This window comes from Sciurus vulgaris, assembly GCF_902686455.1.
Source record: "Sciurus vulgaris genome assembly, chromosome: 1".
NCBI lineage: Eukaryota > Metazoa > Chordata > Mammalia > Rodentia > Sciuridae > Sciurus > Sciurus vulgaris.
Window position 1 is genome coordinate 122922966 of NC_136461.1, and position 23259 is coordinate 122946224.

Sequence of the window (23259 nt, forward strand, 5' to 3'; positions counted from 1 at the left end):
TGGTCATTCACTGACCACCTTTTCTCTTCCTGCCCATCAAACTATGCCAGCACATCTCCATCCTTCTGCAGCTGCTACAGGCAGATCTATCATGTGGGCACTAACAGCCCTTCTGCTCCTAGGTGAGTCTTCAGATGAGGCAGCAGCACCAGAAGGACTTTGGGTGGGAGAGAATAGGTTGGGGCAGGGTGTGTGGGATAGGGGAGGTGGCCATTCAATCCTCAGATTTCAAGTGTTCATTATCTATTTTTTAAGAAGAGAGAAGGGAGCTTTTGCAATGCTGGGGTAACTTGGGACAGAAGAAACACATGCTTTGAGGCCATTTTCCTTTTTGGTCAAGAGTCTTTCTTTCCTCTCATCCCCAATATTTCCCTACTTACTTCTTTTTTGTTTTGCAGTTCAAGGCAGTGGGCAAGCTGGTGAGTCTCAATGCATCCCTCAACCCAGTTTTCTAAAACTTCCACTCCAATCTCCCTAGGTAATCTGCTTAGGTAAACTCCCCAATTTCTGACTGTCCTGAAAGTGTCTCTTTTCACTCTTCTTCAATCCCTGACTAAGTTTGCTTGCAATCACTCAGCAATGCGTTTGCTTTCAATCACATCAGATGGACTGATGGTTTGTAGCCCCATGAATATGGTCTCCTTTCTGTGGGGATGGATTAGTATGTGAGCAGGTCCTGGAAACTGGGGTTTTCTAAGATTTCCCAACCTCGGGTCACATCTTTGATGTACCTCACCTTGGTTCTCTTTCCTATGATGCCCCCGCCAACATAACCCCAGCTACACTGGAGAAGCCCATATTGTCTCTACACCCGCCTTGGACCACGATCTTCAAGGGGGAAAGGGTAACCTTGCGGTGTGATGGATACCACCCCCTGCTCCTGGAGCTCCGTCCCATCAACACCCTCTGGTATTTGGGCCACCTACTCCTGCCCTCCCACAAGAAGAGCATTGAGGTACAGACACCAGGAGTATACCGGTGCCAGACACGGGGAGCACCTGTCAGTGACCCCATTCATCTCTCTGTATCTAATGGTGAGTGGTCTGAGCATAGGGAAGTGAGTACATGGGCCTCCTCTGGTGATACTGGCCTTCCTATCAGGAAGCACACTTGTCCATTCCCAAGAGGCAGGACTACTTCAGTCTCTGGAGTAGGCAGAGGTCTGAATAGTGCTGTGGGAGAGATGAAGTAAGGTTTGCCTGGCTCCAAAGTTCCCCCTTAATCTGCCACAGTGTGAAAAGAACATTTCTGTTTGTGTCTTAGATCAGCTAGGAAGAGCAAAGGCTTTGAGGACCTGGGATACTAGATGGAGAATTCTGGGGAGATGGGCAGGCAAAAAGTAGATCAAAACAGGAAAAGTGGTCCTGGATAGGCTGAGCACAGCAAGAGGGAATAAGACTGGCAGTGTTAATACTTCTCTGTACATCACTGTTCTTATCAGTAATGTAGGGACAATAATAGTATCTATCTCTTTGTTGTGAGGATTAAAAATGAATTATGATATGATGTTGAAGAAAAAAGCAGCAACTTAATCAAAATTTAATTAGAGGCAAGTACACACATGCACAAAGGAGTCAACTGGGAAACTGGAGATACTTGAAGGATTTCAAAACATGGTAAGAAAAATAACAATAATTTGTTCACTAAGGTACAGGACTAGCCACTTCATAGGGAGTATCATATAAACCTTAGCCTGGTACATCACTGTTTATATTTAAAATTTAAGGGATGTCTTTCTATGTTCAAATTAGCACTTACATTTCATATTCATACTCTGAATTTTCCTGTTTGGCAATTGTTAGTGAGAACAATCATATACTAACTACAACAGACAATGTTTTGTAGTTTATAGACTGAGAGTGCACATGGATTGTGGTTATTGCAGAATTCTTTCTCAATGCATAGTATCTAAGATGGAACGTTGTATGCATTAGAGTTATTAAGTGTTAGCTATGATGATAATGGTGATTGGATAAATATGAGGTGCTATGGGAGGTATCTAAGGCTGTCCTGGGGTGTTGGGCAGTGTTCTTTAGGAGATATGATTTAAACCCAGGACAAGTAAGTCTCAATTTAAATCTGTGAAGGAGGGGCTTCTTGGCTGAGGAAATAGCAGATGCAAAGTCCCCGGGTTCAGAGCCAGTTTTCTCAGCAGTTCTGTATGGTTGGAACTCAGCCTGTGTTGAGTGAAAGGTGAGGAGGGTAAAGAAGAAATGTCACTGAGGAGAACACTGAGTGGGTGCTGAGAAAGTAACCAGGGGACTAGGTCAGGAAGGCCCTGAAGTTATTCTAAGAAGCTTAAGCTCAATTCAGAAGGCCCAAAGAAGGCACATCTTTGCCTCCCTAGTACCTAATGAGAGACTGCTTTTTTCCTTCCTCCTGACGCTAAACCTTCTGCTCTACGAGGTTCTCAGCTGCCAGTTACCCAGCAAGACCAGCCCGTTGAGGAAAGGGGGAAGGAGGTGGTGGGGAGGAAAAGGAGAGCAGCTATGGAGGAGAAGCAGGGAAGTTGAAAACAGGAGACCTGCAAGGCTGGTCTGACTGTGGGGTAAACCGTGTCTGCTTGTTGGTTGTAGACTGGCTGATCCTGCAAGTGCCCTATGCTGCGGTGTTCGAGGGCGAACCGCTGGTTATGCGCTGCCGTGGCTGGTACGACAAGGTGGTCTACAAGCTTCACTACTACCACGACGACCAGGCTGTACGCTACTTCCACTCTAGCACCAACTACACAGTGTTGCAGGCACGTGCGAGCGACAGCGGGCGCTACCAGTGCTCTGGCACCATGCGCATCCCGGTAGAGAGCGCGCCCATGTTCTCCGCCAAGGTGGTTGTGACCGTGCAAGGTAGGGAATACTTGTGGCCCGGAAACGCTAGGAAATTCTGGGACAGGAACAGATAGGGGAATCGGGGGAGATTTAAGCCGCTGCTACTGGAGGGTTTCTCAGACCACGGACGTTTGAATGAATGGGTGACCTGCAACCGGCTTGTAGCCTGGTGTCACTTCCCACTCCCCAACTTCTTCTATCCGGGAACCCCACAGTCTCAACCAGAAGGCCAACGGAAGTGGTAGAAGGCGCTATGCTACTGGGACGAGGGATCAGCTCCCGAGAGTCCCGCGTGACAAGTGCAGGAGAATACGAGCTGAGTGTCAGTTGGGAGATAGCCAAAAGCTTCTGGCCTGGTCCCGATTCCCTTCAACCTGTTCAGACCCTTCGTAGACTCTGATCCTCTGCCCCACATTTCAAAAACCTTTCCTTCCTCTCTCCACGTGTACACAAAGGCTCTTGGCTCCACTACTCTTGGGTCTCCAGGTCCGCTAGGTCCCTGCGCTGGAAAGGGGGAAGGAAGGGTCGCCGAAGGTGGACAGGTTGGCCTTGGTTTCTCTCTTGTCCGGATCCACCCCTGTCCAAACACAATTTGCGTTTTTCCGCCTCTGAACTGCCCTCTCTGCAGAGCTGTTCCAGACGCCAGTGCTGAGGGTAATGAGCCCTAAGGAGATCCGCGGCACAGCGCACCGCCGGGTGGTCCTGCGCTGCGAGACTCGCCTGCACCCGCAGAAGCGCGACACGCCACTGCAGTTCGCCTTCTACAAGTACAGTCGCGCCGTTCGCCGCTTCGACTGGGGCGCTGAGTACACGGTCCCCGAGCCCGAGGTCGAAGAGCTTGAAGCATATTGGTGCGAGGCGGCTACAGCCACTCGCAGCGTCCGGAAACGCAGCCCCTGGCTGCAGCTCCCGGGGCTGGGTGAGTAATCGCCCTCCTTACCTGCACGCCTACCCACCGCCAGCAGCCCAGCCTCCTCCTCTCCACTCCCACAAGTCGCCTTTTCTCCTTCCCCTGTCCAGCCCTTTTCTTTCCAATCTCCACATCCTGGTCCTATTTCTCTCACTCCCGTCCCACCTCTCTTCCGTGCCGCTATTCGGGTCCTCCTCCTTACCCTCCGCCAACCCAGAGTTTCTCCCTGACTCCCGAGCCTAGGGCCGGCGATTTCATCCATACGTCAAGTGGTGTTTTGCGTTCACAGGCTCTTCCCTGGATCTGGCATCCACCAACACCCCAGCCCCAAAGGCTGCAGCCTTGGCGCCAGGTAACAAGCCGTTCTCCTTTAGAAAGCCCCCAGTGGCCAGATCGGTCCCGTCGGTCACCTCTGTCCCTAACGCCACCTCAGCTGGGCTGCAGTTCCCGGCAGGCAGAGTCCCCACTTCTGGGCCACCTGCCTGCGCTCCTCCGACGCCCTTGGAACAATCCGCTGGAGCTCTGAAACCCAACGTGGACCTTCTGCTCCGAGAAATGCAGCTGCTCAAAGACCTTCTGAGCCGGGTGGTTCTAGAATTGAAGGAACCACAAGTCCTCCCAGAGTTCAAGGGAACACGGGAGACCCCTACTTCGCACTTTCCTTTGAGCCAGGGAAGCCACCAGATGACTCCTGTGGAGAGCTGAAGGGCGGCTACCTTCCTCTCTCCAGGTTCATTTCTCCCAGATCTCTCCTGCTTCCTTTCCCTAGCGTGCAGACCTTTCTGAGCTATTTCTGCATCCCTTTGTTTTGCTGTGGTTTTTAAAGTGCGGTAGCTGAGGATTTCGCCCTCACACAGCAGCTGATAACCACAAGCATTCTCTCTGATGTGTTCCTTCTCACAGAATTCCGTTAGGGAAGTAGAACTTGGTATTTTGCTTCATTGTAGTTTCCTTTTGGAGTGAATTTAGTCATCCTTAGCGCAAATAAGTCTAACGTACATATTTTGGCACAGGTTACTTTTTGGTATTTTAATTCATTGAGGTCACTGAACACTAGAACATTTTGGGGTTAAGTGGAATTATTCATAATGCTTCTCTGTTAATATAAAAAAGACTTTCAGTCCTTTTACTCATGTATTTATATCCTCAAGTTATGAGTTCTAGTTCCTTTCAGAGAGGGAAAGTTATTTGTGTGGTCTATCCATTCATAGGCTATGAAGGTCAGTGTTCACCCAGAGGCACCCTCTCACTCCAAGTGCACCCTTTGCCCCCATGCAGCCACCCATGGGCTCTGGGAGCACCAGGCATGTGGGCCACACTAATCTTAGTGAAAAATTAAACAAGTGATATCATTTGCATTGAGACAACTCTTTGAGGAAGTTTTTAAACAAATCCTTGAAATTGCTGAATCCACATTTTTAGCAGCATTTTTCTTCTTTAAAAACCACTTAACACTAACACACAGCTATATTTACGTGTTCAGATCTAGAACCCACCCTATCTGAAGACTTTTTTGGCACATGAAGGAAGAAAAATGAGAGGCCATTTCTATTGCAATTTCAGGAGTCTGCTCACTAAAAGTCTAATTTCCATGCCTCCTCTGTCTACTACAACCATAGATTCTCTGCAGAGCTGGTATGACTTGATCTAATGCATTCTACTGTCCTTGGATCAGTAGAATATGTATGACTAATTAGGACAAATAAAAAATTAATAAAAAAGAATTCTTACTCTCTTTAGATTCATATCCTTCTTGGGTTAAGTTTGCTGTTAAAGCTGAGAACTAATAACAATTGTATCCTACCATTCTTTACTTCTATTTGAAAGATATCCAGTCATACTCCATTTTCCATTTCTTTCTGAATGGTTAAAATAACATTAACACTTTTCATCATATTATTCTTAGAATTATTCTTCACTATTATGGTTTGAATATGAGGTGTCCCCCAGAAGCTCATGTGTGAGACATTGCAAGAAGGTTCAGAAGAGAAGTGATTGGCTTTATGTAAGAGTCTAACCCAATCAGTGATTTAATCCTCTGATAGGATTAATTGAAAGGTAACTGAAGTGGTAGAGTGTGATTGGAGGAGATTGGAATTGGGGCATGGCTTTGGGGTATATATTTTTGTATCTGGATCTGGAGAGTGGAGAGAGTCAGACTCACACTCTCTCTCTCTCTCTTTCTTTGATTACCTGTCAAGTGAGCTGCTTCCTTCTCCCACTATGATGTTCAGCCTCACCTCAAGCCCTGAGGAAGGGGATTCACCTTCTATGGACTAAGACCTCTGAAACTGTGAGCCCTCAAACTTTTCCACTTCTACAGTTGTGCTGGTCAGGTCATTTAGTCACAGCAGCCAAAAGGTAACTAAGACGGAAATTGGTACTGAGAAGTGGAGTCGTTTCTGTGACTAACCTGATCATGTGTTTCAGAAGATTTTGGAGCTTTGTGGAAAAACTGTCTAGGCAGCATAGCATTCAGGCGGTGGCATGATATTGCTGGTGTGGTTCTTAGCCAAATGCATTGTGGTAATAGGGAGCAAAAAGCAAAGCAAAAAGATTTGGAAAAAGGAACTTGAAAGTCTGGAGTTAAGGAAGTAGCAGTTGTTAAAGACATTACCACCACTAAAGAAATGCTAAAGACTTCGCCTACAGACAATGAATAAGAAAGATGACTTGAGGGTATCTCAGGAGTTGGCAAGACTACACCATCTCAAACTCAGGGAATAAAGGTGGAAATTCTCTTGAAAAGAGACCAGTGGGGCAACTTTCTTGCACAGGGGTTCTAGGAAGATTTTTCAGACACCCAGACACTCAGAGGCTGCTGCAGCAAAGGGTCTCTGGAAGCTTGGCTATTGCTTTAGATGGCCACAGACCTTGGTGTCGACCACATAGTGCTGGTTCTGCAGGAATGCAGAATGCTGGAGTTAGGGGGTCATGGAGGCTTCCACCATGATTTCAAAGCAAGGCCTAGGAGACCAAAGTGCGGTAGGGTCAGAGTCCCTGCGGGCACCCCCTGAGTAGTCAAATTGTGGAGATGTGAGGAGGAAGCCAAAGTTGCAGTGGAGACCTCCGAGATTAAGAAATGCCAGTAACTTGGGACATCATTCTAGGAAAGCTGCAGGAATTGAGCAGAGACAAGCCAATGGAAAGGCCATAGGGGCAGAACTACACAAGCCCTTTGGAGAGAACATCACAATGCCATGTGCCCCCGGTTCCAGACATGAAGCTTTAGGACCTGTTTGTCTAGCTGGATTTCGGTCTGGCTTTGGTCCTATCCCTTCTTTCTATGTCCTTATTTTTATAAATGGAAATGTTTATGCAGTATCTTTATATGTTGGATATTTGTAAATTGCTTTTAATTTTATAGGCGCTCACAATGAGAGATTGCCTTGAGACTCAAAGACTTTGGACTTGAAATCTGAGCAATCTTGGAACTGTTGAGACTATTGGAACTCTTGGAAATGGACTAAATGTATTTTGCATTGTCAGATGAGTGTGAACCTTTGGGGGCTGGGTCAGAATGTTATGGTTTGGATGTGAGGTGTCTCCCAAAACTCACGTGTAAGACATTGCAAGAAGGTTCAGGGGAGAAATGATTGAGTTGTAACCCAATCAGTGATTTAATTCCCTGATAGGGATTAATTGAGTGGTAATTGAAGTGGAGGGTGTGGCTGGAGAAGGTGGGAATCAGGACTTGACTTTGGGGTATATATTTTGTATTTGTAGAGTAGAGATTCTCTCTGCTTCCTGATCTCATGTGAGCTGCTTCCTTCTGCCACACACTCCACCATGATGTTCAGCCTCACCTCAAGCCGCAGTTGGAGCCAGCCTTATGTGTACTAAGACCTCTGAAACTGTGGGCCCTCAACCTTTTCTCCTCTATAATTGTGCTGGTCAGATCATTTAGTCACAGCAGTGAAAAAGCTGACTAAAACATCCACCATATTATTTTTACAAACTCACTGTAATTATCCAGGGTCCCAAGCAGGCACACACAAATTATAATACAATGTGATAAGTGCTCTATGAAAAACCATAGGAATTCAGAAAAAGAAAGTGGACCTTGAAGGAAGAACAAGAATTCATCAAGAGGAGATGTGAGCCAGATTGAGGAGTAGGGCAAGTAGGCTGAAAATCTAAAGGCACAGGAACATAAAAGACTGGTGTTTGTGAACTACAAGTAGTCGGGAGTGGCTAGAGAATTCTAACCACTTAGTTAGCAGATATCAACAGGATAAACTATTTATAAACTGCTAAAAAATTTTTAATAGTTATCACCAGATTATCCCTTAAAGAGACTGTACCAATTTGCAGTTCTACTAATTCTGCATGTGAGAGCTTATTTCCTTTGCCTTGGTCAAGAGAGTGCATAATTATACTTTCATTTCTTAATTAGGCCCATAAAACCCTCCTGATTGTTTATCTACTATTTAGTACTTCTATTTGGATCCCAGTAGCATTACTAGCTTTGGGTCATGCAGCACTCTGGTTGAACCATCCCCTTAGACTCAATGTTTCTGCTGGTAATGCGAACCCATCCATCTTCTAATTCCTTACTAGTTGGTCTGCAGTTAACTCAGAGAAGTTCATGCCCAACTATGTTTCCTTATTAAACACCTGTTTTCTGTACATTAGAACCCTTATACAGCAAGATTCTCCTAGTTCTTCACCAAATTTCCAACGTGTACTATAATTTAGTCCATACTGGCTTCATTTGTTCCCAAGTCACTGCACCTGCAAAAATAATTGCTTTTGAAGCTTGTAATTCTATTCATGATAAGAGACTTCATATATAAGTACTTTCCTGATACAATATCTGAGGCTAAAGAATTGGTACAATACACTTCAGTCTTTTTCAGTTCATAGGAACCAGTCTCACTGAGGTGATGTGAGAGATGACCATTCTCTCCTCTCCTAACAGTACTTATATATTCCCGTATATCATGTTAACTCACAAGAGCCAAACCAATTAGCTTTGGCTAATTGGAGGTGATAAAGTCCAGAGGGTAAGCATCTTAATTCAAGAGTCATTGCTTTTACTACTTAGCAGGTGGGCAAGATACATTATCTGAAGTTTTGTTTCCTTATCTTTAAAACATAATAATAATAATATTATCAAGTCTTACAAAGTTGCTTGAAAGATTAAATTAAGCAAGTTACATATCTGATACAAAAAAGCAGTAAATTGTTATTATGACCATAATTCACTAAATCTCAAATGATATTAATTGTAGGCTACACCATTAAAGAAATTGAGAAAGGATAATCATGGACAAATCAGCACACAATGTCTTTTAGACTTAATTAGAAGTATCTGTAGTCACAAATCATTCATATGTATGCATAAGCAGGGAAATATAAGTGAAATAAATTGAATAAACTATTCCTATCTAAAACCTTTCTGCATTCAGATTCTGACTTTTCTGAATCACTTTTTAACTCAGGTTTATCAATGTCCATATTTCCTCACTTTTATATCACAGCTTTCTTATCCTTTGAAGAGCAATGGAAATATAACTATTTATTTTCTTATTTATTTATTTATTTATTTTGGTACCAGGAATTAAACCCAGGGGCACTTAACCACTGAGCCACATCTGCAGCCCTTTTAATTTCTTGTTTTGAGATAGGATCTTGACAAACTGCTGAGGCTGGCCTCAAACTTGCAATCCTCTGCATCAGCCTCCCAAGTCACTGGGATTACAGTCTGGGCCACTGCACCCAGTTAAGCACTTCCTTTAAAAAGTCATAAAACAAAAGTTATAGCCATTGTTGACAGGTGTTTATGCTGGCTTTACAGTTATATCTGGAGTCTGCTTATATATGACTTCTGCTTCAGGAATGTTGCTAAACTTGTCTTATTTCTTACCAATTCCACCTGTCTCACTGTTGTCTCTAGAAATTCCAAGCTGCTCACAGCCATTCTGTAAATGTTGATGCTTGCATTTTAATGTGCATGAATATGTAAGCAGTGAAAACTATCACAAAGTAGCATTTATAAGATGCATCATATCAGAGATGTCAGAACATAGTTGAAAATATGTTGTAGAATTAATATAATACAAAATGAACCCTGACGTCTAAGAAAGCAAATTTCAAATTGTCTAGAAAGAAAAGGTTATGCATGGTTTTACATGTTCTTACAAAGAGGCTAAAGGTGGCCATCTTTCAAGATGAATTGGAAGCCAGGTTCAGTGGTACACACCTATAATTCCAGCAACTCAGGAGGCCGAGTTCAAAGCCAGTCTCAGCAACTTAGTGAGGCCTTATAAAATATTAAAAAGGGTTGGGGATGTGGTTCAGAAGTAGAGTGCCCCTGAGTTAAATCTTCAGCACCACAAAATAAAACAAACAGATAAATTGGAGGTCCTCAAAAACCTGAAGGGAATTCACAGCCTTTTTAGTTCAACCAAGAGATCATTTCTTCTTCTTCTTTTTAAAAATATTTTAAGTTTATTTTAGTTGTAGATGGACACAATTTATGTGGTGCTGAGGATCAAACCCAGTGCCTCATACATGCCAGGTAAGTGCTCTACCACTGAGCCACAAACCTAGCCCAAGAAATCATTTTTGAGACACTTCTAAGTGTCTATCATGTGGCCACATAGATGTGCTTGGTTTTGTTTTTGTTGTTGTTGTTGTTGTTTTTGTTTTGTTTTGTTTTGTTTGTTTTGTTTTGTTAGGATGTGGCTGTCATTACTTCTCAAGGAAAGTTCTCTTTGAACAGCTCTGGAAATTCAGAAGTTCTTCCTTCTACATAATGAGCAAAATGATTTTGTTAAGACTTCTACTCAATACATGCCTTAGGGTTACATGGGAGAAATCTAATTCTTGGGTTCTTTTCACAGTCCATCAGATAATTAAAGATACTGCTTAACTTATGCCTAGGTTTTCTTAGAGATACACCTTTTTTCTTCCCCAACTGTTTTTTTTTCAGGGTTTTCAACTTTTTCTCAGTTGAACCTTCTCCAGCCTGACTTTTCTGAATGTATCCCCAATTGCTTTATATTTGGCTTGAGATGCAAGACCCATAACTGAATGCAGTTCCTCAGATGGGTGTGTCTGTGGAAAATAAGCAAGAAGGCAGGATTTTATTTTTAACTTTTTACAATTAAGCAATTGCACTTGTGACAGGATGTTAAAAGTAATATTTTAAGATAGAAAAACATGTAATTCTGGAGCCAGATCATCATATGCAGAATTTACAAAGGAAAAAGATCTGTTCCTTGACTTTTGGACTCTGAAATCACATTATGGAGATTAAAAAAAAAAAAATGTGGGAGGGCCCACCCATTGGGATGTGGAGAAGAGAAAGGATTTGTGGGGAGATTTCTTTGCCATGAGTCTCCCTACAGTGGAGAAGCTTACTACCTCCTTCTCAAGTTTAACAAGGAAGATACATGTGGAATCATCCAGAAAGGTTTAAAATATGTTCCCTGCAGTTAGAAGATGCTACAGGAACCTGGGCATGAGAAACCTAAATGAGAAATGAGAAACCTGTGGGATAGAAGAGCCTGTTTGGGGATTAGGTTGCACAAAGAATAACCTGAAACCACATGTGTATGTATTTCAGTGGTTATGAAAAATAGAGAGCTGGCACTGAGTTTCCCAGGTTCTTATACAATAAGACCACTAGGAGAAGTAGATAAAGCCACCAAAAGTTAAATTTGCATCTGAATGCCTAGTGGTTGAGGGAAGAGATGCAAATGAACACCTGGAAGAGAGAGGCATCTGCTTTGAGCACCATATGATAGATAAAGCAGTTCCAGAAACACAATATCTCCCAATAGTCTACAAAGGGGACCATAGGGGAAGAGTTGGCATTAGCCACCTGCCAAGTCCAGAGAGCAAGAAGATACCCAGCCAAATTAGAACTTCTGTTCTTTTACCTATCTTCTTCCTTCTCCTCCCTCTTCTCTCCTACTTGGGCTTACTTGAAAAGCAAAGGAAATAGATATTAATGAGAAGAAGAGGGGAAAGAGAGGGTGAGAATTAGGGAGAAAGAAGATTAAGATGGAAGAGAGAGAGAGAGAGAGAGAGAGAGAGAGAGAGAGAGAGAGAGAGAGAAAGAGAGAGAGAGCCTTACCTGTATAAACAAATAGGAGGACCACGACTTACCTATGAGTAAAGATTGGAGGTCTTGGGACTGGCATTCTGATTTGTAAATTGAAACTATCCTTGTAAAGTCACCACAGAACTCTCTATTACTGATAGAAGTAGAAAATTCACCGATCTTTGCAAATTAATTATACATAAATCAACCAGGGCTCTTCTGCAAATGGACATTATTCAGTGGGACTTGGGTGGAGCCTGAGAGTCTGCATGTCTGAAAAGGTCCCAATTGATACCAGTGTTGCTAACTCTTGGGTCACACTTTTTAAAATTTTTAAAATTTATTCTTAGTAATTACACATTAATTTCATTTGGAAACAGGAAAAATGTGAACAGTTCAGAGTAATCTTAGTAAAGTAGTATGTAGTATTGAAAAATATTTTCATTATCTTTTTTGACAGTTATAAATATTTAAAAAAATTTTTTTTATTCATGTAATATAGGGTAATACTGTCTGTCCCCTTCTACCATCCTTCCCATCCCCTCATTCCCCTCTGCACAATCCAAAGTTCCTTCATTCTTCCCTACCCACTGCCAACTATGGATCAGCATCCACTTATCAGAGAAAACATTTGACCTTTGGTTTTTTGGGCTTGGCCTATTTCACTTAGCATGATATTCTTCACTTCCATCCATTTACCTGCAAATGGCATAATTTCATTCTTTTTTTAAGGCTGAGTAATATTCCATAGTGTATATGTACCACATTTTCTTTATCCATTCACCTGTTGAAGGGCATCTAGGTTGGTTCCACAATCTAACTGTTGTGAACTGAGCTGCTATAAACATTGATGTGACTGTGTCACTGTAGTAGTCTTTTGGGTATAGGCTAAGGAGTGGGATAGCTGGGTCAAATGGTGATTCCATTCCAAGTTTTCTTAGGAATCTCTATTCTGCTTTCCAAAGTGGTTGCACCAATCTGCAGTCCCATCAACAATGTATGAGTGTACATTTTTCCCCACATCTTCACCAAAAATTATTGATTTAGCTATTATCAAAATGACTATTTTGTAACCACAGCAGCTAGGCCTCCTGTGCCCTTGCACAGAAACATTTTCAGGAACCAGGCATGCCACAGCCATGACCCTGATCTCAGTAACTGCTCTCCCATCCTCTATCACTGCACTCAACAGTCAGGCATTTCTGGTCCCAGAGTTTCTGTGGAGCAGAAGTTATTTTCTCAGAATCTTTGACAACAGGTGCCCTTCTAGGTAGGAATGACAAACTTTTGCAATTACACAGACCTCTCAATTAGCAAATGAATTTGGGGTTGGGGTTGTGGTTGTGGCAAGGTAGATAGTTAAGATCCATTGGTCCCCTAATTTTCATGGTTGTTGAGTTTTGAGACTGGTTGTACATAGCTATTCATCTCTTTCAACAGATTTCAACAGATTATGATTGAATCTGGAATGCCTCCCAAAGCTCCAGTATTGGAAGCATGGTCCCTGATGCAGCAAGGTTTAGAGGTGGGGCTTTTAGGCATGGATCATGAGGATTCTGACCTCATCAATGGATCAATCCAACTGATAACTGATTGAAATACTGGGAGGCAGAACCTAGTTGGAGAAATTAGGTCCCTGGTGGCATATGGGATCTGTATTTTTCCTGTCCCCATTCTCTGCTTTCTGGTTGCCATTAGCTGACAACTTTTCCTCTTGCTGTTTTGTCATGCTGTTTTGCCATGTTTTTTCTGTCTTGAATTATGTTGACCATGGGCTAACCTCCTATGAGCCAAAATAAACCTTTCCTCCTTTGAGTTGTTCTTGTCAGATATTTTGGTCACAATGATAAAAAGCTGAGTAGCACACTCTCCAAGCCATCTGTAGTTCTTATTTCTAGCTACTCCTTCACCATTGCTCCAGCCCTTCCTGCTCTACATCCTCTCTGAACCTCCTCTGGTGCCATGGTGCAGTTTGGATTTTCTTTCTTCTATTAGCAAGACATGTTGAAAAGTCAATTCTCATTATTACCCTGCAGCGTGGCTATTCTTATTCTTTTCTTTTCTTTTCTTTTTTTTTTTTTGCAGAGGAAGGAACTGAGAGTTAGATAAATCAAGTAACTTTCTAAGAGCACATATGTAGGGTGTACCAGGCTACCTCAGGTGCAGGTAAGAGCCGTGGAGTCAGGACCCAGACCCCGGGAGTTGGGTAGAAGCAGGCTTGTGGCGAGCAGCCTGCAAACTTGTTTATTGCAGGAAAAACCATACATTTTATAAACTTTTTGCCCAATCACAATGTACCACGGGGGATCAGACCACCAGGCCCCTAACCAGGTTCCCTTGGTAACAGTAGGTCAATTTGGGGCAGTTGTTTACATTCCTACATGGTCAGAGTGGAATGCTCCTCTCTGCAAGTTTACACACTTGAGACATTAACTGCTTCAAGCCAAGAACTAGGATTTCTCCCAACACATGTGTGCAAAATATTTTAAGTAGGAGGGCCGACTATGGCCTAAGACTCACATCTAGGTTTCCTCTGGCTTCAGACCATGCCGTTCAAAGACCATACTAAATCTGAACTTAATGCTTTTCCAGGTACCTACCTTCTACTCACACATACAGATAAAAGAATAGGATCATGTTGTTATCCAGTTATGTATTTGTTCAACATTGTCATTTGGAGCCTCAAAGTATATTTCATGAGTATCTTCACAAGTGTCCTAGATTTTAAGTTTCATTAGGAACATAATTGTAAAAATTGACTAACATTTACTGATAATCCATTGGGTGTAGAAGGGCACTGGTAACATTTACTTTTTCCTCTTCCTAGAAGGTAAAATATCTGTAATAGAGAACAATAAATAATCCTAACAATTAAATAAAAGCTACATGGAAAAAAGTACATCATACCTATCATGTAAGCCTCTCTTGTAATGCCAACTCCCAGAAATGATCAATTAACAGTTTGATAAATATCTTTCAATATTTTCACACATATGAATATATATGCATTCTAAAAAATAAGTGGATTCTTATATACTTTCTATTTTAAAATAAGATGTTTCAAAAAACTATAATATAGGTAGCATGGACCACTTCCTTAAAATTGCCTCATAATTCACTGAATTAATAAAACAACTCTTTTTTTTTTTTTTTGTACAGGGGGCTGAACCAATGAGTCACATCCCCAGTACTTTTTATTTTTATTTTGAGTCAGGGCTTCACGGAGTTGCTGAGGCTGGCTTTGAAATTGTGATTCCCCCCCCCCCCCCCCCCCCCCCCCCCCCCGCCTCTGTCTCCTGAGCTGCTGTGCACAAAACAATGCTTTTAACAATTAATTACTTGCAGTGATTTAGGTGTTCATGTTTTTCACTATTATAGACAATAGATGCTGTACTGATGGGTACCAAGACAATTCTCAGTCTCCCTCAGGCTCACTGATTCACTAGAAGGACTGACAGACCTCAGATGAGCTATTATGCAAAATTACAGCTTACTATAACAAAAGGACACAGATTAAAATTAGCAAAGGAAAAAGGTTCGTGAAGTCTGGAAGAAACTGGGCAAAAACTTCCAATAATCCCCTTCCAGGCATATAAGGATGTGCCTCATTCTGCCAGAAATGATGTGTGACAAAATGTGTGAAGTATTGCCAGACAGGACTCTCCCACAAGTCTTGGTTTCCAGGATTTTTACTGGGGGATGGTTTCATGGACAATCACTCACAGGACTACCATTATTTTCTCAGTCTCTAGCCTCCTAGTGGTGGAACTGATACAGTGTAATCCAAGGCTGCAGGCATGTGAAAGCAGGCCTTAATCATAAGTCACACCAATAGCATAAACTCTCTAGTCAAATTGACACAGTGTGACTCCAAAAGGTGGGCCAGGGCCACTCCTCCTGAACATAGGCTTTTCTTTGGAAGGATTGTGCAGGTCTTGAACAACCAGAATTGACCCTTTACTGCACTGATGCCTCTGATTTTTTTCAGTACTAGGAAATGAACCCAGAGGTACTTTACTGTTGAGCTACATCCCTATCCCCTTTTCTTTATTTTGAGACAGGATCTTATTGAGTTGCCCAAGCTGGCCTTGAACTTGTGACACACCTACCTCAGCTTCCCTTGTATCTGAGATTACAGGTATGTAATGTACCTAGCTGTCTCTGATGTTTTTGATATGAACAATAGTTTGCACAGGTCAGTTTTCTCATTATTCTTTACTTTCTTTGCACAAGTTTTCGTCAATCTTTCTGTTTTTCTCAAGTCTCTGTCCTCACTTTCATATAAACTAGATATTTTTTCAGTCAGAAAATAGAAACCATCATAAAAGAATGCCTTTAATTTCTTACGACCAAACCACTGAGCCTCCTGGCACCCCCACCCATTCTTTTCCCCCTTTCCTGTGGTTACCATAGAAAAGGCTAATCTTCCACCGGAATCACATCACCAGAGCACTTGCCTAGCATGCTTGAGGCCCTGGGTTTTATCTCCAGCATTGCAATAAAAGAAAGGAACAAACAAACAAACAAACAAAAAAAAAAAAAAAAAAAAAAAAAAAAAGAAAGAAAGAAAAGAAAAGAAAGAAAGAAAAAGAAAAATGTAAATTCTTCATCTCTTTTGGTACTTTACTGGAACTTTTATAAAGTTCATTTTCATATCTGTATCTATTTTAAGAAACACCTCCCCCAACTTCTCATTTCCCTTTGGATATGTTCTCATCTTTCTTCTTTTGAAAGACTAGTTCACACTCACTGTTTCCAGGTATCTGCTTCCCAGTTCCTTCTTACTCCCTGCAATCTGGCTCCCTTTCCCAACCATACTTCCAACAACTGACTGAAACTACTCTCACTAGGGATGTTGAGACCTTGCAATTATTAGATCCAATGGGGGCTTTTAGTTCTCACTTTGACTTCTATGTGATATGACTCTTTCTTTGCATCTGAGATACCAATTTTTTCTCATTATCTCTTTAGCTATGACTCAGTTTCCTTTGTGGGTTCTTTTTACTTCCCTTAATTTTCTTTCTTTTCAGTACTGGGAATTGAACCTAGGGCTATCTACCACTGAGATACACCCCCAGCTTCCAGCCTATGTTTATGTTTTATTTTGAGAGAAGGTCTTGCTAAGTTGCTCAGACTGCCCTTGAACTTGCTATTCTCCTGCTCCAGCATCCCAAGTCTCTGGAATTACAGGTGTGTACCACCATGCCTGACAAATCTTCATTTTTCTTCAGAAATCTCTCGTTTATTTTTGCATTTTTCTTATACACTCTCATCTTAGGCAATCTCATCAATCCTAGTCTTGAAAACTCATCTTGACGTTTTGTTTTAAGGGTTTTGACCGTTTGTTTTAAGGGTTTTATTTATTTATTTATTATGGTATATGGTAAAAAGGTAAAGGTCTAAACTTCTTTCCTTTGCACGTGGTTATCCATTTTCCCAGCACCATTTGTTGAGGAGCCTCTTCCTTCCCCATTGTGTGGTCTTGGCACCTTCAGATCATTTAACCAAATACGTGTGAGGGTTTGATTTTGGGCTCTCTATTCTGTTCTTTTGGTCTGTATGTCTGTCTTTATGCCAGTACCATATCTGTTACTTCTTGAACAATTACAGCTTCAGTTTCTCTCTAGCCTGCCTTTCCTATAGAGAAAATTCATTAAGGTACCCAAAGAATTCTCCCAACTTTCTGACAGTTTCCAGCCTAGACCAAAACCCTGCTTCCTTAAATCCTCTGCAGAGTCTCTTAATAAAAGTTCGAATCTATAATAGGCTCTCTGTAGCACCTCTGACAAAGATAACCTGAAATTCTCCATAGTTCATAGCTGAGTAATAAGACCAAATTAATTTGTGCTTCTTTATACCTGTGTTTGGGGAAGTTTACCCTTTACCACGACGTTCGGCTGGCCGCGGGAACGTAGGTCAAGGGGCCACTCTGAATGGAGCTTAGCGCAGCCTCTGCAGGAGTGAAATCACCTTCTGCTTGAGTCTACATGCGGGCTGTGGACGTGGTCCTCCGACGGAGCTGCCTAGCCGCGGAAGCAGCGAGACCTGGGAAGGATGTTCTAGCCAGCCGGCTACTCGGTGGTAGGGCTTGCAGCCACCTGGCTTCTGCGCGCCGCCATGTTGGAAGCACAGGGCCAGGGCCAGAGCCATGGCTGCGAACGCGGGATCCCGAATGCTAGCGGAAACAACTCAGCCCGGCAGATACTGGAAGTGCGGCCTGGGCTGTACCTGGGTGGGGCGGCGGCCGTTGCAAAGTTGGACCACTTGAAGGAGGCCGGCATCACTGCCGTGCTTACGGTGGACTCGGAACCTGGTTTCGAGGCGGGGGCTGGGTTCGAAGGTCTACGGAGCCTCTTCGTGCCAGCGCTGGATAAACCCGAGACCGACTTGCTCAGCCATCTGGATCGGTGCGTGGCCTTCATCAGCCAGGCCCGCACTGAGGGCCGGGCGGTGTTGGTACACTGGTAAGTGGTCTTGTCGGAAGGGATAAGTACCCGCCTCACTTCTATCCAGATACCTTCACCCCTTTGCACAGAGGTCTCCAGGAGAGGACGAGGGGAGGTCATTCCACGACAACCTTGTTCTACTTCCTTTCGTAGAACGAGAGGAAAGGTCTGGAAATGGGCCCCTGATTCATGTTTTGGTTGGTTCATTATGCAACAACCAAGTTTTATTTTGTTTTGGAAGGCGGGGATCATCAGATAAATGACAAAGTCCTTACACTCTAAATGGTTTACAGTTCTGTCGGAGAAGTTAGACGCCCACCCCCAGTGATGTAATGCAAATCAGGTGTGGAGGATTGGAAAGGTATTATACATTATTCTCCATCCAAGGTTCACTGTGACAATCCTGTAAAAGACTGATTAACAAGAGCATAAACAGATTTACTTAATCAAAATTTAAGGACATGGCGCTTCAGAAATGAGATTCAAAGAATGGGGAAAAACTACATTTTTTAATGCTTGGATTCAATAAGAATGAACCTCCCGTAGAAAAGAATTGGACAAAAGGAGTATGACTTACAAGGCCTGTATTTGGATTCTTCTTGGTCTCTCTCTGGCAGTCCTTCCTCTGAGGTATTGGGCAGGACTCCTTCTGGAAGAAGGGTCTTATGATCTATCAGACAAGGTAGGTCAGAGAGAGTTTTTTGTTGTGATTTGCTGGCATGGAACCCAGGGTCTTGGGCATAGTAGGCAAGTGCTCTACATGAGGCTACACCCTCAGCCCCAAGAGCATATTATTTTTAGGGCTTTGTTTGGGGTGAGGGAGGATGGTTGATAAAGAAGAAGATTGGTTAGGATCTCAGGGATTCTAGGGCCATGACTAGAAGATTGTTGGAGTAATGTTGCAGCAAATATAAAAATATAGAAAATCTTGATAGGTATTTGGAAATCCCTGAGTAGTCCTGTTTGGTTGGATTGAAGTGTAGTAGCAATAGTTTAAATTTATTAGCACTTTGTGCCAGCACTTCTAATTAATTACATAAAGGACCCAAGATAGTGATAATATTGGAAGAAATCTGGTACCTGATCTGAAGAACTCTGAATGTAAAGAGCAACGGAGCATGGGTCTGTACATGAGCCTTTACAAAAGTTTTTAAAATTAGGGTAGTTTTGAATAGGTAATACTTTCATGTGATTCAGAATTCAAAAGGAATATGGAAATAAACAGTTCTTTTATACGTTGGTAGTATTTCCTAGACAGTGGGCTTATTTCAGTATAAGTAGACATGAAGGTGGACCTGAACTTAACCATCAATAGGGGGCTGGGTTTTGTCTTTTTTTTAATTGTTGCTATTTGCTATTTTATTTCGAAGGTCTTTTTTTCAGCCATGCAGGCATCAGTCGAAGTGTTGCCATAGTGACTGCATTTTTAATGAAGACTGACCATCTTACCTTTGAAAAAGCCTATGAAAACCTCCAGACTATCAAACCTGAGGCTAAGTGAGTTCTTCGTTATAGTAATAATTCTACTTTTGTGATGTAGTTTCATTTAAAGAAAATTGAACTTTTTAATTTATTTGTCATTGCAGGATGAATGAGGGCTTTGAGTGTCAACTGAAATTATACCAGGCAATGGGGTATGAAGTGGATACCTCTAGTGCAATTTATAAGCAATATCGTTTACAAAAGGTTACAGAGAAGTATCCAGGTAAGTAATAATTACTAGTTTACATTGGACTCTTTTTAGATGTCATTTATTTGGACATAAAGTACATTATTTTTCCAGCAATCTTTCAAGCAGGTACTGTTATTTACTTTTGAAACTATGGTTTACCTAGAAATAACTTAGTCAAGTCATATGGTTAGTAAATGGCAGTTCTGGGATTTGAATTTAGGCAGTTCAGTCTAACCACTCACTGTCTTTCTTACTGTGCTCTCCACCTCATCTTGATTTCCCAACACTGTTTGTTTTTTAAATTTCTGTGGTTTGCACTTGTTGCCTCAATTTGACCTTACTTAAATTGTGTCTGAAAATGCAGAAAGTTGATTTTGACAGATGGATCCATTTTTAATTTTGTCATACAGAATTACAGAATTTACCTCAAGAACTCTTTGCCGTTGACCCAACCACCATTTCACAAGGATTAAAAGATGAAGTTCTCTACAAATGTAGAAAGTGCAGGTAAAATATTTTATATACTCTGAAGATTTTGTCTAAGTAGCTGAGAAGTACTTAAAGTTTTATTTTAGTAGAAAAAATTTGTCTAATTGAATACCACAGAAATTTCTAATTCAAATCTGTTTTCAAAAAGAATATAACTTCTTAAAAGTACAAGTAGGGCTGAGATGTAGCTCAGCAGCAAAGCATTTGCCTTGCATTCACAAAGCTCTGGGTTCCATGCCCTGTTCCAAAAAAGAAAAGCCAAAAAAAGAAACCCACCAAAAAATGTGTAGGGGATAACCCTTAAAAAAAAAAAAAAAAAAGAAGTAGTAAAATAGTCATATTGTAGGGGCTATTGAAAGTTTGAATAGCATCATCAGTGTTATATTATTTTGTCCTCTTAAGAAATATTGTACATTTCAACTATTTTTTCATCATTTTGGAAGTCATTAACATTTTTCTTTGTTTGGGTGTTGCAGGCGATCCTTATTTCGAAGTTCTAGTATTTTGGATCATAATGAAGGAAGTGGGCCTGTGGCCTTTGCCCACAAGAGAATGACACCATCTTTCATGCTTGCCACAGGGAATCAGGCTCAATGTACATCTTATTTCATTGAACCTGTACAGTGGATGGAATCTACTTTGTTGGGAGTGATGGATGGACAGGTGAGAACACACTTTATTTTCTGTGGTTTCGTTGTAATCTATATTTTGTTCATTTTGGCATTTTTAGCCATATTTTAAAGACCAGTGTTTTACTCCATCCTAATGCCTTTCTTTCGGAATATTATACCTTTCTAGTGTAGGTAAGGCTATGAAAAATAAAGTTGTTTGTTTATTTTTCATGCTGGGAGTTTAACCCAAGCTTTGTTCATGCTAAGCATGAACTCTACCACTGAGTCATAGCCCCTAAATAAAGTATTTTTAGAAAACCAAATGATCTGAAATAATGAAACATATTTGAGAATCACTGGTCTAAGTTAATAGATTTTCTTTTAAGGCTATTTTTTTTGTTTTTCCACATGTAAAACTAACGTTATTTACTTTGTAAACTAGAATATATCTGACACAATTAGTAACAGGGTAAGTCAGGATTTTAAAATTATGTTTAAAATTTATTTTCTCTGTGAGCTTCATCTTGTTTCTAATTTTTCAATTTAGTATGTTTGCTATGAGATTCTTTTTCACTTCCTGTTAAACAGTGAGGCTCCTATGAACATTCTTTGGCAGCTGCTTTTCTCCTTTTTCATCTTGAATGATAGTAGTAATTTTTTGTGTGTGTGTACACTTTCTACCACGGAGCTACATCCCCAGGCCCATATAATGATCTTAATTAATTAATTTGCTTTATTTCAGCTTCTTTGCCCAAAATGCAGTGCCAAGTTGGGATCCTTTAATTGGTATGGTGAACAGTGCTCATGCGGTAGATGGATAACACCTGCTTTCCAAATACATAAGAATAGAGTGGATGAAATGAAAATGCTGCCAGTTTTGGGATCACAAACAAGAAAATAATGAACTTACTTGGAGAGAAATTTGCTGGTGATACGTACTACCCTTGCTAATTATCATTCATGGCAGTTTTTAGGCCAATATTTCATTTGGAATGTGAGCAGATAAAATCACTTGATGTAACATGAAAACTATACTTTGTTAGCTTCTTATATGAAATAGGTAGAATGCTTTTTACATGGCAATCAAAACTTTTTAATCATGTAAATTTTATTTGACTTGATGTTAAAGTCTTTTGTAACCTGGATACGTTCTTTGTTTCATATCGAATTTACTTATTTACTTACTTACTTAGTGGTGCCAAAGATTAAATCCAGGCAGGGCCTTATACATGCTAGATAAGTATTCTACTACTGAGCTACATCTCAAGCACCTCATATATTTTAAAAATTTCTGATTTGGGGGATGTTCGTTATATGATCTTAAGGTCTGGATGGACAAAATTATGTATAAAATTTTGGAACTGGTATGTTTAGGTAGATACATTGTTATTTCCAGAAATGTAAAGCACAAGTATTTGGACATATTTTGAAAAGTATTTCATTTTCTTTTAATGGATGGTATTAGTAAACCACATACGTCAGGCTTTTTCTTGGAAACGTAAACGAAGACCATTAAAAAACACTGATTAAAATGTGGTTTTCCAGTTATTGTTTAGAAATCCCTATTTTGTCTGCATTTTCACAAAAATGTGTTTGAGATATTTCTTGAAGTGGTTTACATAAAGAAATATATTGGTTTTACATATGTTTATAATGATGAAGGAAACAGATGTGGGGTTACTTTATATCCTTACTTCTTTTTTATGTGGTGCTGGGGATTGAACCCAGAGATACTCCACCACTGAGCTACTTCCCCAGTCTTTTTTTTTGGTACTGGAATTGAACCCAGGGGCTCTCAATGACAATGAGCCACATCCCCAGCCCTCTTTATGTTATATATTGAGACCGGGGGGGGGGGGGGGGGGGGGGGGGGGGTGTCTTGCTGAATGGCTGAGGCTGGCTTTGAACTTGAGATCCTCCTACCTCAACCTTCTGAGTACCTGGAATTAAGGTGTGTGCTACTGCACCTTGCTAGCAGTTATTTTTTTTAGCCCAGCATGTTTGAATACTAGAAAAGGTAACATGTCCAGGTTAGCTTTTTTATCTGGTCTCCAGAACCTAGAATTTATTTTACTCATTAATTTTTAAATTGAATGTAATTATAGAATTGAACATTTACATGAAATGAGAAAGACAATCTGGACTTCTTTTTGTTTATTTACATGTCTAAAGACATTTTGCTTAAACTGTGTATAGTGGTGCATACCTGTAGTCCCAGAGACTTGGGAGGTGGAGGTAGGAGGATCACAAGTT

The 23259-nt window shown here is 41.3% G+C and overlaps 1 protein-coding gene across 5 annotated transcripts; it reads left to right on the top strand.

Moving 5' to 3' along the window:
- Nucleotides 1-11: 11 nt before the first annotated feature.
- Nucleotides 12-22851, top strand: LOC306666411 (Fc receptor-like B). Of its 5 annotated transcripts, XM_079148469.1 has the most exons (7): nucleotides 2481-2843; nucleotides 3454-3744; nucleotides 19605-19731; nucleotides 19821-19939; nucleotides 20317-20413; nucleotides 20872-21058; nucleotides 21749-22851. In XM_079148469.1, the coding sequence occupies exons 1-7, from the start codon at nucleotides 2633-2635 to the stop codon at nucleotides 21905-21907; spliced, it is 1191 nt and encodes a 396-aa protein (XP_079004595.1). In that variant the 5' UTR covers nucleotides 2481-2632; the 3' UTR covers nucleotides 21908-22851. The 5 variants fall into 5 exon arrangements, with proteins under 5 accessions (XP_079004597.1, XP_079004598.1, XP_079004595.1 ...); XM_079148471.1 differs by lacking the exons at nucleotides 19605-19731; nucleotides 19821-19939; nucleotides 20317-20413; nucleotides 20872-21058; nucleotides 21749-22851 and adding exons at nucleotides 12-122; nucleotides 399-419; nucleotides 780-1034; nucleotides 4025-5855 and having other exon boundaries at nucleotides 2577-2843; XM_079148472.1 differs by lacking the exons at nucleotides 19605-19731; nucleotides 19821-19939; nucleotides 20317-20413; nucleotides 20872-21058; nucleotides 21749-22851 and adding exons at nucleotides 12-122; nucleotides 399-419; nucleotides 780-1034; nucleotides 4025-4403 and having other exon boundaries at nucleotides 2577-2843; nucleotides 3599-3744.
- The last annotated feature ends 408 nt before the right edge of the window (nucleotides 22852-23259 follow it).

Bases quoted from the DNA above. Each gene is read 5' to 3' on its own strand.
- LOC306666411 (XM_079148471.1), top strand. From the start codon at position 44: ATGCCAGCACATCTCCATCCTTCTGCAGCTGCTACAGGCAGATCTATC. The intron at 123-398 runs GTGAGTCTTCAG...TTTGTTTTGCAG, and splicing joins AACAGCCCTTCTGCTCCTAG to TTCAAGGCAGTGGGCAAGCT. The intron at 1,035-2,576 runs GTGAGTGGTCTG...TGTTGGTTGTAG, and splicing joins TCATCTCTCTGTATCTAATG to ACTGGCTGATCCTGCAAGTG.